Source organism: Macaca thibetana, chromosome 4 (assembly GCF_024542745.1).
Source record: "Macaca thibetana thibetana isolate TM-01 chromosome 4, ASM2454274v1, whole genome shotgun sequence".
Taxonomy (NCBI): Eukaryota; Metazoa; Chordata; class Mammalia; order Primates; family Cercopithecidae; genus Macaca; species Macaca thibetana.
This window is the reverse complement of record NC_065581.1, coordinates 62,460,236-62,477,100: the sequence shown is the minus strand read 5'-3', so window position 1 is coordinate 62,477,100 and position 16,865 is coordinate 62,460,236. Positions and strand designations below refer to the sequence as shown.

Here is a 16,865-nt window from a genome sequence, read left to right as displayed (position 1 = left end):
TTTTCATTAGTTCCCATATTTCTTTTGTTTTCTTTTATGACTGTTATATCCTTTATATAAATATTTCAATCTGTATATTTTTTATTAGCAAGTTTATTACTTCTCTCTAATATGTCTATTATTAAAATAATATATTGTTATTAAATTTCAGGTAATAATTTTCAAACTCAGAGTTCTTGTCTCTTTTATAGATTTCAGTTTTCTAGTGGAATTCCCTATTTGTCTTCTATATTTTTATATGTATTCATGATAGGTATTTTTAAATGTCTATCCAATAATCACAATATCTCAATCGTATATTTCTACTGTCAATTTGTCTCTTGACATTTGGTAATCAGCATTTAAGAAACTTTTTTAATTAATGGCAGACATTTTGTTTCAAACATTGAAAAGCTCCATCTAATGTTAACAACTCCCAAAGAGTATTTTAATTTTTTTTTTTTTTTTTTTCTGGCAGACAGAATAGGAATACACGATCACATTTTAGGCAAGTGTGGTTTTCAGGCAGTTTAAGCTGTTTTTGTTGTTGTTGTTGTTGTTGCTGCTGCTGTTGTTTTTGTTTTGTTTTGTTTTCCTGGTTTGTTCTTCAAGATATGTCCCTCTGTTGTGTTCATTGAAAGCTAGAAGTGTTTAACAAGACTATTAGATATTGCAGGCCCTAAACCCCAACTTTTATCTGCCTTGCACTACTAGACTGCTAATGCTTTACTTTTATGTAATTTCATACTACAAATGCAAGGTTGAAAGGGAAAAAGTGCCTCTGTAGAATAGGGCTGATCAAATTTTGGGCTCACTCTCTGTTCTTCTCTTCATGAACCTATCTCCTTGACCACACTGAATGCTAGTATTTTCTTTTCATTCAAAGAAGCTGCTGAAAACTCCTGCTACTTCTTTCTGCTTATCTAGATGCAACTACTTACCTGGCAGCAAATGGACAAATGTCCTGGTTTGAAAATCAGAGTCCACTGTAGTCTTAACTTAGCTTGCTTTTTGCCTCTCTAGATTTAGAAGATCTAGTCAACTTCAGTTGTTCTTGTAACAATTCAACAATTACTATATATATATATATATATATATATATATATATATATATATATATATATATATATAAAATTCAGTTTCTACACTTGTTTTTGGTTAACTGATGTTTGGTAGGTTTTTTTTTTTTTTTTTTTTAATTTATCATTTTGTAGATAGTTGTTGTTAATATAAGTACATTCCCATTTTGTTTTCATTTGCTAAAAGAAATTTTTAGCATGTGTATTGAATTTTATAAAATAATTTTCAGCTCTGAAATGATAAAAGCATTTTTCCTTCTCTGAAATATTTTCTTGCGTTGAGGCATATTTCCACTTCTGGAATATTTCCGGCTCAAATTATATAATGTATTTTAAATACATTACTGTTTTTGACTATCTAAACTTATGTTTTTTTGAAGAAAAATTGACTTTTTGATCCTAAAAATATTGGCTGAATTTCTATTTGTTGTTATATGCTTGCCAGAATTTGGTAGCAAGGTTTTGATAGTCTCAAAAAATAATTTGAGTAGTTTTTCCTGTTTTTCTATTCTCCTCACCTATGTGGCATAAGAGAGGAAATAAAGACTTAGGAGTAATTTTGTTTGAGTCTATGTTAGCAAATCTCCCTCCTTTGGTATATTTTTAAATGTTTACTGGTTTAGTACGATCTTCTATTTCATCTTGAATACATTTTCCTCATTTATATTTTCTTATATTTATCCACTTCATATAAGTCTGTGTTCGTAAATTACATATTGCTGGATTCTCTTGTTCTTCCTCCTTCTTTGTTTTTCCTATTCTGGTTATCTCTTATTATATGGTTTAAATGTTTATAAAAATAAGTAATGTATAGATGAATAGGTTTGAGCCAATGGTGGTACTTCTGTCAATTATTCCTTGATGTTGTTAAATCTAGACTGTTTTGCCTAGAGGCAATGGCTGCTACTAATTAATGATAATTATTTGTTGCTAGGCTTAAGAATATTATAGTTATTACTACCTTCAAGGCTTAACTACATTTATGAAGTAGAAATTGTTAGTACTTTACATATGAAGGCACCTGAGGCTTAGAGGACTTGAGTAGGCTACTTGGAAAAATTAAGTAGGTTAGTAGATATCAAAGACAAAATTATAAGATGATCCTCGAGATTCCCATCTCCTGGTGTACATGCCCTATAAAATCTCTCCTTGGGTGTGAGTGAAACCTGTAAATATGATATTTCTTCCATGATTATATTATATGTAGAAAGAGACTTTACAGTGTAATTAACACCCCCTATAAGTGACTTTTATATAATCAAACATGTGGTTGTCCTAGATGGGCTGCCCTAATTAGATGGGCCTTTAACAAAACAAGAAGTAGCAACAGAGATTCTCCTGTTCTTAAAAAAACAAACTGGCATGCTGTGAGAGGAGGAGGCCATGTGTCAAGGACCTGCGAATACCTTCTAAATGCTGAGAGTAGTCCTTACCTGGTAGCTAGCAAGAAAAGGAGACCTAAGTCCTAGAGGCAGAATGAAGTGAATTCTGCTGCAATCATTGAACTTGGAAGAGAACTGCATTTCCTAGATGAGGTCACATCCCAGTCAATATCTTGATTTCAGCATGGTGAGACCAAAAGCAAAGGATTTAGGTAACTGACACTTTCACACTGACTTATTGAAACTGTGAGACAGTACATTTATGTTGTTTTAAGACACTAAATTTGTAGTAACTTTTTAGGCAGTGAGAGAAAACTAATACACTAGATGTCTAGAGATTTAATAAGCATCAGAGATATTGTTCAAAAATTATCTTTCTAATTTCAAAAGTCATGTTCACAATTATGCTATCCATCTTATTTTAGTACGTATGTTACTGATAACAAAAATTTAAAATATCTGGCTGTTGACCTGAAAAAGTGAATTACTATATAGTTTATGCAATTATAACCATCAAATTTGAGAGCTTTGTCTTTAGATTTTTCTCACTGACTGAAGAGTTCAATATGCTAGACCTGTGTTTTTATCATCTTCTGTCCTTCCTGTCTCATGCCTATTTTCAAATTATATAAACTGTTTTATCTAAGTTTGGTGGGAAGAGTAAGGCCTACTTTGTAGTGAGAAGTAAAAAAATGATACGATTCTAATTTAATAAATCATGCAAACCTTTACTCCTTTTGGTAAATACATTTTAATAATACTTTCCTCTTCCATCAAAATTGGCTCAAAATGTGCTTCTAAAAATAGTGCTTTACTTTAATATGTGGCTACTGTATTGACCAGTGGAAATTTAAATAACAGTTATTTTAAATTACTGGAATCAATTATTCAATGTTGAATGAGAAACTGCTTTGCAGCAAGAATGTCTAAATTCAGGAAAATGCTTCTGAATCAAGTGAGATACTGATGAATAAAAATCCTCAAACTCTGGGTTATTTTTAGTTGCTGTGCACTTTTGTTCTCCTCATCATTTACATTTTTTAATTTTAATTTTTAAATTCTATTTTCTTCATTTTATGTTTTCTTTTTGTAAATAGTTCATCAAATCTGGAATTCAATGCTATAGTACCTGATACTTTAATGATAATGATACCTCTGAAATTGATAATTTTCTACTAATTACGTTATTAAAAATACCAATAGTTATTAACCTTTAAGAAATATATGAATTTACGGAAAAATTTGATTGACTTTTTGACTCACTAAATTTGTTTCAAAATATTATTGAGGCATCAAAATAAAAACCAGTAGTGTGCTTATGCTTTTGTCTTTACAGAAATAGTTTATACCCCTTAATATGAGAAATTTCAGAACATAACGAATGGGCATTTTCCAAAGATTTTATGCATATGCCATTTATGCTACTGAGTGGGATGATTTTCTCCCATTCACCACAGCTGATGTTGTCTTGCCTATTGTGGAATTGCTTTCATTTTACATAGCACATTCATAAAACAAAATATAATCATTATATTTAATTTTTATGTAAGTCCTCTTTTAATGTTTACAAAAAAAAGAAAAAAATAAGCCAAATGCAACCAATGAAAACTGTAAATGTTACCATACTCACGGAGGAAGTTAATAATGTAGGGAGCACGATACGTGAAAAAAAATGCTGCTAAAATCCAGCAAAACTTGAATACTCTTAAAGAATATTCCGAGTGGAGAATTAGTATATGTGTCAGAAATAAAGCACAACGTTGATAAGGTAGCTCTCATTCTTGTGCTTTTAAGCTAGTTATTAATAACTAGCATGGAAAACCAATTGGCCCTGTTCAACCAAAGCACAGTACTGAGTAGAACTTCTTATACATTTAAACTATTGTAACTTAAATGCACATACATGGGACATGAATTTATTTTTCTTCATGGTTACCATGTTTCACTGTTATGTTTGTTAAAAAAAAAAAAAAAAAATGGTTGTCCAAATGTAGGAAACTGATACAGGATCATTTTGAATTTTGTTTTGGGTACTAACTTCAGCCTTTACATTATTGGTCATATCATGTTTGTCCTTTTCTGTTTATTTAATCAACATTAATTAAACATAGGGTGCTAGATCTGCACAGGATGTTGAGATGTATTAAACTAAGACGTGTTTTGTAATCTTAGGGCTCCTACTCATCACATTGTGCTTATGAGTATATAGACTTCTTAACTCTATCAACAAATGGAGAAACTGGGCTGGCATTATCTAAGACAACTCTGTTCAGTAGAAATTAAATCAGATCTCTCTTTGTGTTTTAACTTTTCTAGTAGCCACTACAAAAAAGTTAAGGAAATAAATGAAATTAATTGAAATCATACGTTTCATTTAACTCTTTATATCAAAATTATTTCCATTTCAACCAAATGCAAATAATAAAAAAAAATAGTGAGATACTTGGCATTCCTTTTTAATACTAAATTTTCAACATTCAATGTGTATTTTATGATTTATAGCACATCTCAATTGGTACTAGCCATGTTACAATGTTTTGTAGCCACATGTGGCTACTGTATTGAAAAGTACAGATTTAAATAAGTTAACGCTGATTTTACCATTTTTATAATGCTATATCTAGATTCTCTACAGAAAAAAGCCCCAAATCTAATTTTTGACAAGAGCTCTATTCTTCAAAAATATTTTTTTCACATAGAAAGTATTTTTACAGAGCAATTTAAAGTGTTTCTTTTGTTTGTTTGTTTGCCCAATACTAGGAAAGCAAAATTTTACCTCTAGTATTTTGAATTACATCTTCATAGGGCAATTCTCTGTTTAAGAAAACACTATGAAAAGTTTTACTATTTTGATTGGCCAAAAGTTCTGTTAATTTATTTTAAATATTTATCTGTAACAATAAATCTGTCAAAAGTTTCCTTATTTATAGTTATATTTTTAACTTGTGAGCTAGTTGCTGAGTTATTTAGTTATTTAGTTATACTTCATCATCTACCATCATATTACTAACATGCTATTTTTCTTTTAAAACATTTAACAAAGATAATAATTGTACATTGTGAGCATAATGCATAAATCTTTAAAACCTTCTGCAGAATCTATTGAATTACTAGAAAACTTTATTTAATTAGATACTAAAGAATACTGTTCACACAGTTTTAAAAATGGGGTAAAAGTCATTTGGGGGGAGTATTGGCATTCTATAAAACTAAAAAAATTATAAATTGAAGATATATCAAAATAGCCAGGAGTAATATCTGTATTATAGGCTTAATAGTAAGAAATAGCCTAAAAATATATAATTTCATATTCCCTTAGAGCTACCAGTGTGTGTGCCTATCTGGTTGGGAAGGAAATTTTTGTGAGCAAGAATCCAATGAGTGTAAAATGAATCCTTGCAAGAACAATTCCACCTGTACTGACCTTTACAAAAGCTATCGGTGAGTACGTTTTTAGTTTTCTTCATGAAATTACTTGGAGTGCTCAGTGTCCTTCGGATACATCCAGACATTATTTTCACTTTAGATACATTTAATTAAAATAATCACCCATAGATGAAGAGCCATTCACTAACAAGATAGTATCGCAATCATTTGAAATTTGAAAATACTGAAGGCCAGATGTCAACAAAGTATAAATAAATTTTAACTTGAAAATGCAAGTTTCTGATATGGTAAATGATAAAAATGCATTTACTTCTTCAAAACATGTTTTTGCCATCTTAACATTGTTTTGAACCTTTCCATGCAGTATGAGAACTACCACACTATGCCAAGAAAGGAGTGAGTCCACCAAATTAAAACTTCCATTTTCTTACTTAGAGATTATTGTGAGTTTGGATTATTTTAGTAAAATTTTTAATATATTTTATAATATAAACTATCCACATATTCCATAATTCAATTGTATTAATTAGTTTTTAGATGATAATTCTGAAGAAACTCTAAATAGAAATTCTGAGTAGGTGTTTATGTCTATGTCCACCTTCTAATGGAGTTGGTTTTTGCTTGTTAAATAAGTTCCTTATAGATTCAGCGTATCACACATTTGTTGGATGCATAGATTGTGACTATTTTTCCCATTCTGTCAGTTGTCTGTTTACCCTGTTGATAATTGTTGATAATTTGCTATGCAGAAGCTCTTTGGTTTAATCTCACTTGTCAATTTTTGGTTTTGTTGCAATTGCTTTTGTGGACTCACTCATAAATTATTTATCAAGGCTGATGTCCAGATGGTGTTTTCTAGATTTTCTTCTAGGATTCTTATAGTTATAGGTCTTATATTTATATATTTAAACCGTCCTGGGTTACTTTTTTGTATGTAGCAAAAGGTAAGGGTCCAGTTTCAGTCCTCTGCATATGGATAGCCAACTATCCCAGCACCATTTATTGAATAAGGGGAACTTCCCTCATCGCTTATTTTTGCTGATTTGTCAAATATTAGATAGCTGCCTGTATGTTGCTTTATTTCTGGGTTTGCTATTCTGTTCCACTGATCTATGTGTCCATTATTGTTGTTTTACCAGTGCCTTGCTGCCCTGCTGTTTTTGGTTACTGTAGACTTACAGCATAGTTTGAAGTCAGATAACATGATGCCTCTGTCTCTTTTTTTGTTTCCTCTCTAACATTGCTTTGGTTATTCAACCTCTTTTTTCATTCTACACACATTTTAATATATTTTTTCTCTAATTCTGTGAAAAATGACATTCATAGGTTGATAGGTTGAATCTGTGCATTGCTTTGGGCATTATGGCCATTTTAATGATATGAATTCTTCCAAGCCATGAACACGGGATATTTTTTCATTTGTTTGTGTCATTACTCATTACTTTTAGCAGTGTTTTGTAGTTCTCTTTGTACAGATCTTTCACATCCGTGGTTAGATGTATTCTTTGTTTTTCGTTCGTTTGTTTGGTTGGTTGGTTGGTTTTCGTGTGTGTGCTATTGTAAATGGGATTGTATATTGTAAATGGATTCTTGATTTGGCTCTTAGCCTGAATGTTATTGGTGCATAGAAATGTTACTGATTGGTACACAATAATTTTGTATCCTGAAACTTTACCAATTTTTTTTTTATCAGTTCCAGGAGCATTTTGGTGGAGTCCTCAGCATCTTCTAGGTGTTGAATCATATCATCAGTAAAGAGAGATAGTTTGACTTCTTTTATTCATTTTTGGATACCTTTTAGTTATTTCTCTTGCCTGATAGCTCTGGCTCGGACTTCTGGTACTGTGTTGAATAGGAGTTGTGAGTCTGGGCTTGTTTCAGTCCTCCAGGGTAATGCTTATAGACTTTGCCCATTCAGTATGATGTTGGCTGTGGGTTTACCATAGATGATTCTTATTATTTTGAGATATGTTTCTTAGATGCCTAGTCTATTTAGGATTTTAACATGATGTATTTTGTAGCAGAATTTTCCACTTCTATTGGGATCATCATGTGTTTTTTGTTTTTAATTCTGTTTATGGGGTGAATCACATTTATTGATTTGTGTATGTTGAAGCAATTGCATCCCAGGAATGAAGCTTAGTTGGAGAATTAACTTTTTGATGTGCTGCCATATTTGGTTTCCTAGTATTTTGTTGAGGAGTTTTACATCTAGGGTCATAAGGTGTTTTTGTGTTGTATCTTTGTCAGGTTTTGGTATCTGGATAATACTGGCTTCATAGAGTGAGTTAGGGATGAGTTCCTTCTACTTGATTGTTTTATTTTTTTATTTTGGAATAGTTACAGTAGAATGGGTACCAACTTTTCTTTTTACATCTGGTGAAATTTGGCATGAATCCATCTGGTCTTGAGCTTATTTTGTTGGTAGGTTGTTTTTATTAAATTACTCATTCAATTTCAAAACTTGGTATTTTCAGGATTTCAATGTTTTTCTCATTCAGTCTTGGGAGGTTGTGTGTTACCAGGTATTTATCATTTCCTTTAGATTTTCTAGTTTATGTGTATGCAAGTGTTTGTTTCTCAGAATCATTCTACATCTGTGGGATCGGTTTTAATGTCACCTTTGTGATCTCTCATTGTACTTATTTGGATTTTCTGTCATTTTTTACTTTGTTAGTGTAGACAGTGGTTTATCAATCTTGTTTATGCTTTCAAAAAAACAACTTTTGGTTAAATTTATTCTTTCCCTGGATTTTGGGGTCTTAATTTTGTTCAGTTCTGCTCTGATTTTAGTTATTTTCTTTTGCTTCGTTTGGAATTAGTTTGCTCTTATGTTTCTGGTTTTCCAAGTATGATATTAGATCATTAGTTTGAGATCTTTCTGACATTTTGAGATTTAACAAGTGCCCCATAAACATATGAAAAAAAAAATGTTCAACATCACTAATCAGAGAAATCCAAATCAAAACCACAAGGAGATAACATCTCACACAAACCAGCATTGCTATTATTAAAAAATTAAAAAAACCAACAGATGCTGGTAAGGCATTAGAGAAAAGAGAAAGTTTAAACATTGTTGTTGGGAATACAAATTAGTTCAGCTACTGTGGAGAGCAATAAAAAAGAAATTCTGAGTAGCTATTGCTATTATTCCAAAAGCTTAATAATCAAATATATATTTATAATTTTTTTTGAGGCAGAGTCTCACTCTGTTTCCCAGGCTGGAGTGCAGTGGCATGATCTTGGCTCACTGCAACCTCCATCTCCTGGGTTCAAGTTAATCTCCTGCCTCAGCTTCCTGAGTAGCTGGGATTACAAGTGCCTGCCACCATGCCTAGCTAATTTTTGTATATTTGTAGTAGAGATAGGGTTTCACCATGTTAGCCAGGCTAATCAACTTTCTATCTTAGGATTTTTCTGTTCTGGACATTTCATATAAATGGAATCATGCAATATATGTTGTTTGTGACTGGTTTGTTTTGCTTAGCATGATGTTTTCAAGATTTATGTCATAGCAGGTATAAGGACTTTGTTTCTTTTTTATGGCCAGATAACATTACAATTACTTATATTAGCCATGACAGATGATTGTTTTGTTACTCTTTTGGTTTGGGTGATGTTCCTTGTTTTGTCTCTAATTAATATGATTAATTAACATTACATCATAAAGTTACAGCAAATTTATTTTTCAGCTGATAAACATGTTGATTATTACAACTTTTTTGTCTGTTATGAATAATGCTGCTATAAACATGTATAATATATGTCCAGACATACATTTTCAATTCTTTTGCATATAAAACTAGGAGTAGAATTGCTGGATCATAGAGTAACTCTATGCTTAACTTTTAGAGGAACTCCCAAACTCTTTTCCAAAGTGAATGTACTATTTTTGCAGTACCACCAGCAGTGTATGAGAGTGTCAACTTCTCCACATCTTGCCAATATTTGTTGATGTTTGTCTTTTTAACCCTTCTAGTGGGTGTGAGGTGGTATTTCAATGCATCTCCCTAAGGACTAATAATACTGCTCATCTTAACATGTGCTTTCTGACCTCGTGTATTTCTTTTTGGGAGAATATCTCCTCATATCATCTGCCTATTTGGGAATGGAGTTATGTACCTTTTATTTTAGTTGTAAGACGTTTTCTGTATTTTGGATACAATCCCCTTATCAAATATGATTTGAAAATATTTTCTTCCATTATGTGAGTTGTCTTTTTCTTCATGGTGTCCTTTGAGGCACAAACAATTTTAATATTGAGGACAACCAATTGACTCATTTTCTTTTGTCACTTTTGCTTTTCATATCATAGCTAAGAAATTGTTGTCTAACTCAAGATTATAATAATTTTATTCCTTAATTTCTTCTATAAACTTTATATTTTTAGGTCTTATATTGAGATATAATCCATTTTGAGTTAGTTAATTTATATGTGTGGGGTGTGAGATAAGGGTCCAGCCTCATTCTTCTACACATGAATATCCAGGTGTCTCAGGATAATTTCTTAAAAATACTATTTTTTCATATTAAATTATCTTAGTACTTTTATTTAAAACCAATAGACAAACACGTAACGATATCTAGACACTATATTCTATTTATCTTTATTCTAATACCACACCCTCTTATTGTAGCCTTTAGTAGGTTTGAAGTCAGGAAGTATGAATCCAACTTATTTTTTTGTTTTAACATTGTTTTGCTAAACTGGGCTCCTTGTACTTCCATATGAATTTTAGTATCAGCTTGTTACTTTCTGAAGAAAATGGCAACCATAACTTTAATAGGGATTTTGTTGAATCTTCTTTAATTTCTTTCAATAATATTTTATGGTTTTCAATGTATACTTGTACTTCTTAGAATCTGTTCTTAAGAATTTGAATCTTTTTATGTTATTAGAAATGGAATTGTCTTAACGCCATTTTCAGATTGTTCTTTGCTAGTATATAGAAACACCACTGATTTTTGTGTATTGATCATGTATTTTTCAACATTAGTAAACTTATTTATTAGTTATAATAATTTTTGGTCGATTCCTTAGGATTTTTAATATCTGATAATGGAGATAATTTTGCTCCTACTTTTCCAATATTGATACTTTTTTCCGTTTTCTGTTTAATTATCCCAACAACTTCCAGTACAATGTTGAATAGAAATGACAGACTAACTATCCTTGTCTTTTTCCTGAACTTAAAAGAAAATCAAGCCGTCTTTCATCAAAAAGTATGATGTTAGCTGTAGATTTTTCATAGGACACTTTACCAGATTTTGTACATTCCCTTCTGTTTCTGGTTTGTTGAGTGTTTTGTTTTTTATAAAAAAAAAAGTGTAGAATGTTTTCAAATGCTATCAATGAAGCTATTTATATGTGTAATTTGTGTTATATTAATTTGGTATATTGCATTCAGTGATTTTCTAATTTAAAACCAACCTTGTAGTACTAATATATATCCCAATTGGTCATAATGTATATTTCTTTGGATATGTTGCTTAATTCCATTTGCTAGTACTTGATAAAGGAATTTGGGGTCTGTATTCATAAGGCATTTTGATCTGTATTTTAAATTTTTTGTCATATCTTTGACTGGATTTAGTATCTGGGTAATATTAGCCACATAGAACATGTTAATAATTTTCCCCTTCTCTTTTGGAACAGTTGCAGAAGGATTGGTGTTTGTTATTCTGTAAACATTTGGTAAAATTTACTGGTAGAGCAACCTACTCATGCTTACTTTGTGGAACACATTTTTATTACTAAATCACTCTCTTTGCTTATCGTAAGTTTATTGATATGCTGTACTTTTTTTGGGGTTACTTTCAGTGGTTTTGCCTTTCTTTAAAGTTATCGATTTCATTTAGGTTTTATAATTGGTTAGCATGTAATTGTTTAGTATTCTCTTTGAATCCTTTTTTATTTTTGGAAGATTGTAGTATTTTCTTCTCTTTCATTGCTGATTCTCGTAATGTGAGTCTTCTCTATTTTTTCTTGATCAATATAGTTAATAGTTTTTCAATTTCTGAAAGTGCCAATTTTAGAATTCATTGTTTTATTCTATTGCTTTTTTATTCTCTGCTTTATTAATTTATGCTTTAATTTTCATTATGTCCTCCTTCCTCTTGCTATGAATTTAGTTTTCACTCTTGAATACAAAGTGTGTCTATTACAAATAGCATATAGTTGAACAATTTTTTCGTTAAACACATTCTGCCATTTGTCTTTTGATTGGAATGTTTACTCAATTTACATTTATTTTAATTACTGATAAGGTAGAGTTTACTTCTACTATTTCGCCATTTGTTTTCTATATGTCTTTTTCTGTTTTGCTCCTGCATTCCTCCATTATTGCCTTACTTTGTGTAAAATAGATATTTTTCTGATATACCACTTTAATACCCTTGTTACATTTATTGTATTTTTTTTAAATTAATGGTTGCCCTATAGATTGCAAGTAACCTCTTAAGATAAAGCAATTACATAGCATTAATAGTGACTTAATTTTAATAATGTGCAAAAATATTGTTCCACCATTGCCCCCCTTTTTTCTACTCCCTTATTTTATTATTGTGATACAAATTATATCTTATACATTATAAGCCCATCAACAAACTGTTATAATTATGGCTTTATGATCCATCTTTTAAATCATATAGAAAGAGAAAAGAGTTATGAACAAAGCATACTTATACTGGTTTTAATATTTACTAATATAGTTACCATTACTGGATCTCATTATTTTTATGTGTAAATAATTAAGATTGTATAGTTTATTTTCATTTTAGCTTAAAGGACTATCATTACTATTCTTTATATGTTGGTCTGCTAGTTATGAATTCTCCCAGTTCTTATTTGTCTGAAAATGTCTTAATTTCTGCTTTTATTGAGAAGGTAGCATTGTGGGATATAGAATTCATGGTTGATAGTCTTTTTTTCTTTTAGCACTTCAAATATATCATCCTGCTGCTGTCTCGTCTACATGGTGGCTTCTGATGGGAAATCAATTGTTGTTCTTATGAGGATCCTTGTATGTAATAAATCACATTTTTCTCTATGCTATCACTATTATCTCTTTGTGTTTGACAGTTTGACTATCATGATTAACTTTCGATTTCTTTGAATTTTTTCTACTTTGAGTTTGATGAGATTCATGGATGTGTAGATCAAAATTTTTTTTCATAAAATTCAGAGAGTTTTGGCCATTATTTTTTCAAAGGATTTATCCCTTTTCCTTTTGGAACTCTCATATATGAGTAGATCTCTGAGGATCTACGCATTTATTTTTTTCTGATGATCCTCTGAAACAATTATCTTAATAAACTTATCTTTATGTTCACTGCTTCTTTCTTCTGCCAAATTAAGTCTCTTGTTGTGCTCAATTAGTAATTATTTTATTTTTTCCAATAACTTTTTTAAAAAATATACTTTAAGTTCTGGGATACATGTGCAGAATGTGCAGGTTTTTTACATAGGTCTACACGTGCCATACACATGCCATGGTGGTTTACTGCATCCATCAATCCGTCATCTACATTAGGTATTTCTCCTAATGTTATCCCTCCCCTAGGCCCCCCACCTCCCAACAGGCCCTGGTGTGTGATGTTGCCCTCCCTGTGTGCTCATTGTTCAACTCCCACTTAGGAGTAAGAACATACAGTATTTGGCTTTCTGTTCCTGTGTTGGTTTGCTGAGAATGATGGTTTCCTTGTTCATCCATGTCCCTGCAAAAGGCATAAACTCATTCCTTTTTTAAGGCTGCAGAGTATTTCATGCTGTATGTGTGCCACATTTTCCTTATCCAGTATATCACTGATGGGCATTTGGATTGGTTCCAAGTCTTTGCTTTGTGAACAGTGCTGCAATAAACATACATATGCATGTGTCTTTATAGTAGAAAGTTTTATAATCCTTCAGGTATATACCCAGTAATGGGATTGATGGCTCAAATGGTATTTCTAGTTCTAGATATTTGAGGAATTGCCACACTGTCTTCCATAGTGGTGGAACTAGTTTACACTCCCACCAACAGTGTAAAAGCATTCCTATTTCTCCACATCCTCTTCAGCATCTGTTGTTTCCTGACTTTTTAATGATCGCCATTCTAACTGGTGTGAAATTGTATCTTATTGTGGTTTTGATTTGCATTTCTCTAATGACCGGTAATGATGAGCTTTTTCCCATGTTTGTTGGCCACATAAATGCCTCCTTTTGAGAAGTGTCTGTTCATATCCTTCACCGCTTTTGATGAAGTTGTTTATTTTTTCCTTATACATTTGTTTTTCAGTTTTTATAATTTTCAACTTTAAAAAAAATTAATAATTTATTCCTTTATTTTTATTATTGATTTGGTAAGACATCAATCTCCTACTTTCCTTAATTGATTATATATAGTTTCTATTTCTTTGCACAAGTTTACTATAGCTGACTTCTATTTGTCAAGTAAATCCAGTATTCAGGTGACCTCAAAGGCAGTTTCTATTTACTGGTTTTATTTCTGTGCATGGCCCATACGTTTATTTGTTTGTATGACTTATAATATTTTCTGGCAACTTGACATGTTAAATAGTATAACTTGGTACATCTGGAAGTCAAATCCTGCTCTTTCCTAGTAGTTACTGTTTTTGATTTGTTGTTTCTACTATTTGTCTAGTGTTTCACTGGGATTGTTCTTTGCCATGTGTGGCCCTTGAAGTCTCTGCTTGATTAACTTAGTGTTCAGCTAAAATGAATAATTTGACAGAGATTTTTCTTAAATTTTTGGAACAAAAACATCTTCTAACCTTTCCTGAAGGACTCTGTGTGTATGCTGAGACATGTCTTCAGTGCTCAGCCAGGCAGTTTACAACTGTACTTTATTCTTTACTTTCTGCTTGTATAGAGCCTCAAGGTTAGTCAGAGATTAGAGATTAGGGCTGTTTATATATTTCTTAGGACTGTGTATACACTTGCATGCTGTGATATTTTCTGGTTTTCCAGGGTTTTTTCTAGCTTTCAAAGACTTCTAGGTACATCTAATTCCTGAGTTATTAAATCTTTAATTATATTGGTCAACCTAGAGTTGCCCTCAACTCAAATTATTGTCTCAAACACTGATATGAAGCAATTGCCACTGATTATTTTTAACAAGTTCTCTAGATATATGCTTTTATATAAGAGTGAATTTTTAGTCAGGTCAAATAAAGTCAGTCCCTGAGAATGGAGTTTTCCAGAGTGCTGTCAAACCAATGAAATAGTGACATTCCTTGGGAAGAGTCTTTTGAATCAGATTCATACTTTTACTGTCCCCTCCACTGGCTATTAGGTTGCTGGTTTCTCAGCTACCCTAATTGCAATGATGTTGGATTTCAAGTCCATTAAAGAGCTGGGGAGAGAGGGATGGTTGTTTACAACCACAAAGCTAATTAGGCTTATGAGACTCAATCATTTTTCTTGAATAAACATGGAGATTGTTTCAAGCCTTTAGTTCATTTGCATAGTTCTGAAACAGCTTATTTCAACTATATTTATCAATGCACAGGTTTCTTTTATGGAAGTGTATTTTTGACTAGTTCTTCTTCTGCTATTACAGAAACGATTCTATCATGTTATATTTTATATTTATATTATTGGGGAGAGGGAGAATAAATATGGGTTCTACAATCACAGTGTCTTCAGTGTCTGCATATTAAGTTTGATTCTGTCTCTAAAGGTTGATGTGAATTGGGATAAGTAAGTTTACATTACATTTGCAAGCTTCCAGTTTCCTTAGCTAGAAAGTAGAATCAACAATAGTAATGTCTCACAGAATTATGGTGATAAATAATATTCTGTCCATAAGGTTTTAGTTAACTTTTTGATATATAGTTCACTCTAAATGTCATAGTTTTTGTTATTTAAAACATTTATCTTGTTTTCAAAAATATATGCATAGATAAGATTAGCGTGGCATTTTATAAATGATGAAACTTTTTAATCATATAGATATCAACTAATTCAATTTTATATATCTATATGTACAACAAATAACACTAAAAAGAGATTACTTAATCATCCCTTTATAATTTTGAAAAATTTTATTTTATTAAGGATTAAGGTTCTCTGTAGCTTTCCCACAAATTTCCGCTGATCAAAAATTTAAGGAGTCTCAGTGAAGGATATATGAATATCCTATTTAATTTTGTGAAGAGTTATTCTAATGAAATATTATAAAAATTATAAAGAAGAGTCTTAAATTTTATGCCATTTGAAGAAAATTATATACCACAATGAACACTTAAAATTACGTATTTTAATACATCAAATTAGAATTGCATTTCATGGAACATATGCTTATATTCCTTGAGAAAAAAAATAGATAAATGAATGTTTGATGAAATATCAAATCTATTTAGGTGATTTGTGTGTCCTAAGTTACTGAACTACTTACATGTGCTCGTGTCTCTAAACAACTGGAGTTAACATAGTTTAGTGTTTACACAGTTTCAAGACATTAAAAAGCAAATTGGGCTAGGGATGTAATTTGAATGCTGACTGCAACCTGCCTTCTGCTATTCCTGGCACGGTTTAAAATTTAACTGCCTTCTTTATTTCTGATTTTTCTTCCCCCAAAGCAGAGTCAACAGCTTTAGCTACAGATGGGGCTCTGTATGGCCGTTATTGGACCCAGATGCCACACTCTGGAGCATGTTTTGCCAACAGCATCTGGCTCTTTGCTGCCTGTGCAGTTGGCATTTGTGTTGATGCTTTGGCCTGCTTTTCTTATGGACACTACAAAGCTGACTTTCAGACAACATGAAGGTTTGCTCCCAGTTCACTGTAAGAATTTTCTTTCTTAGTTTATATTTTAGAAGTATTTAAATAGATGCCTTAGATCATGAAGCACTATGTATTAAAATTTTCATGTCCCTTATAAAAATATGTTTAAAATTTGTAATAGGTATAATAACTGAAAAAGTCTGACATTTATTAAGTAAAAACTTATGTTGATTTATGTGTATCTTAACACATCAAATTAAAAACTATGAAAACTTTGGTGTGTTGTGTGTTACCAGAGATTTTATTTTG

At 31.3% G+C, this 16,865-nt stretch overlaps 1 protein-coding gene across 1 annotated transcript in view; it reads left to right on the top strand.

Annotated features, from left to right (window-relative positions):
* The window catches only part of LOC126953401 (protein eyes shut homolog), a 253,500-nt gene that overhangs the window by 93,665 nt on the left and 142,970 nt on the right, over window positions 1-16,865 (top strand). The window contains exon 3 of the mRNA XM_050788855.1: window positions 5,760-5,881. Within this exon, the coding sequence (XP_050644812.1) occupies window positions 5,829-5,881 (53 nt within the window). The 5' untranslated portion in view covers window positions 5,760-5,828. The remainder of the gene's footprint in view (window positions 1-5,759; window positions 5,882-16,865) is intronic.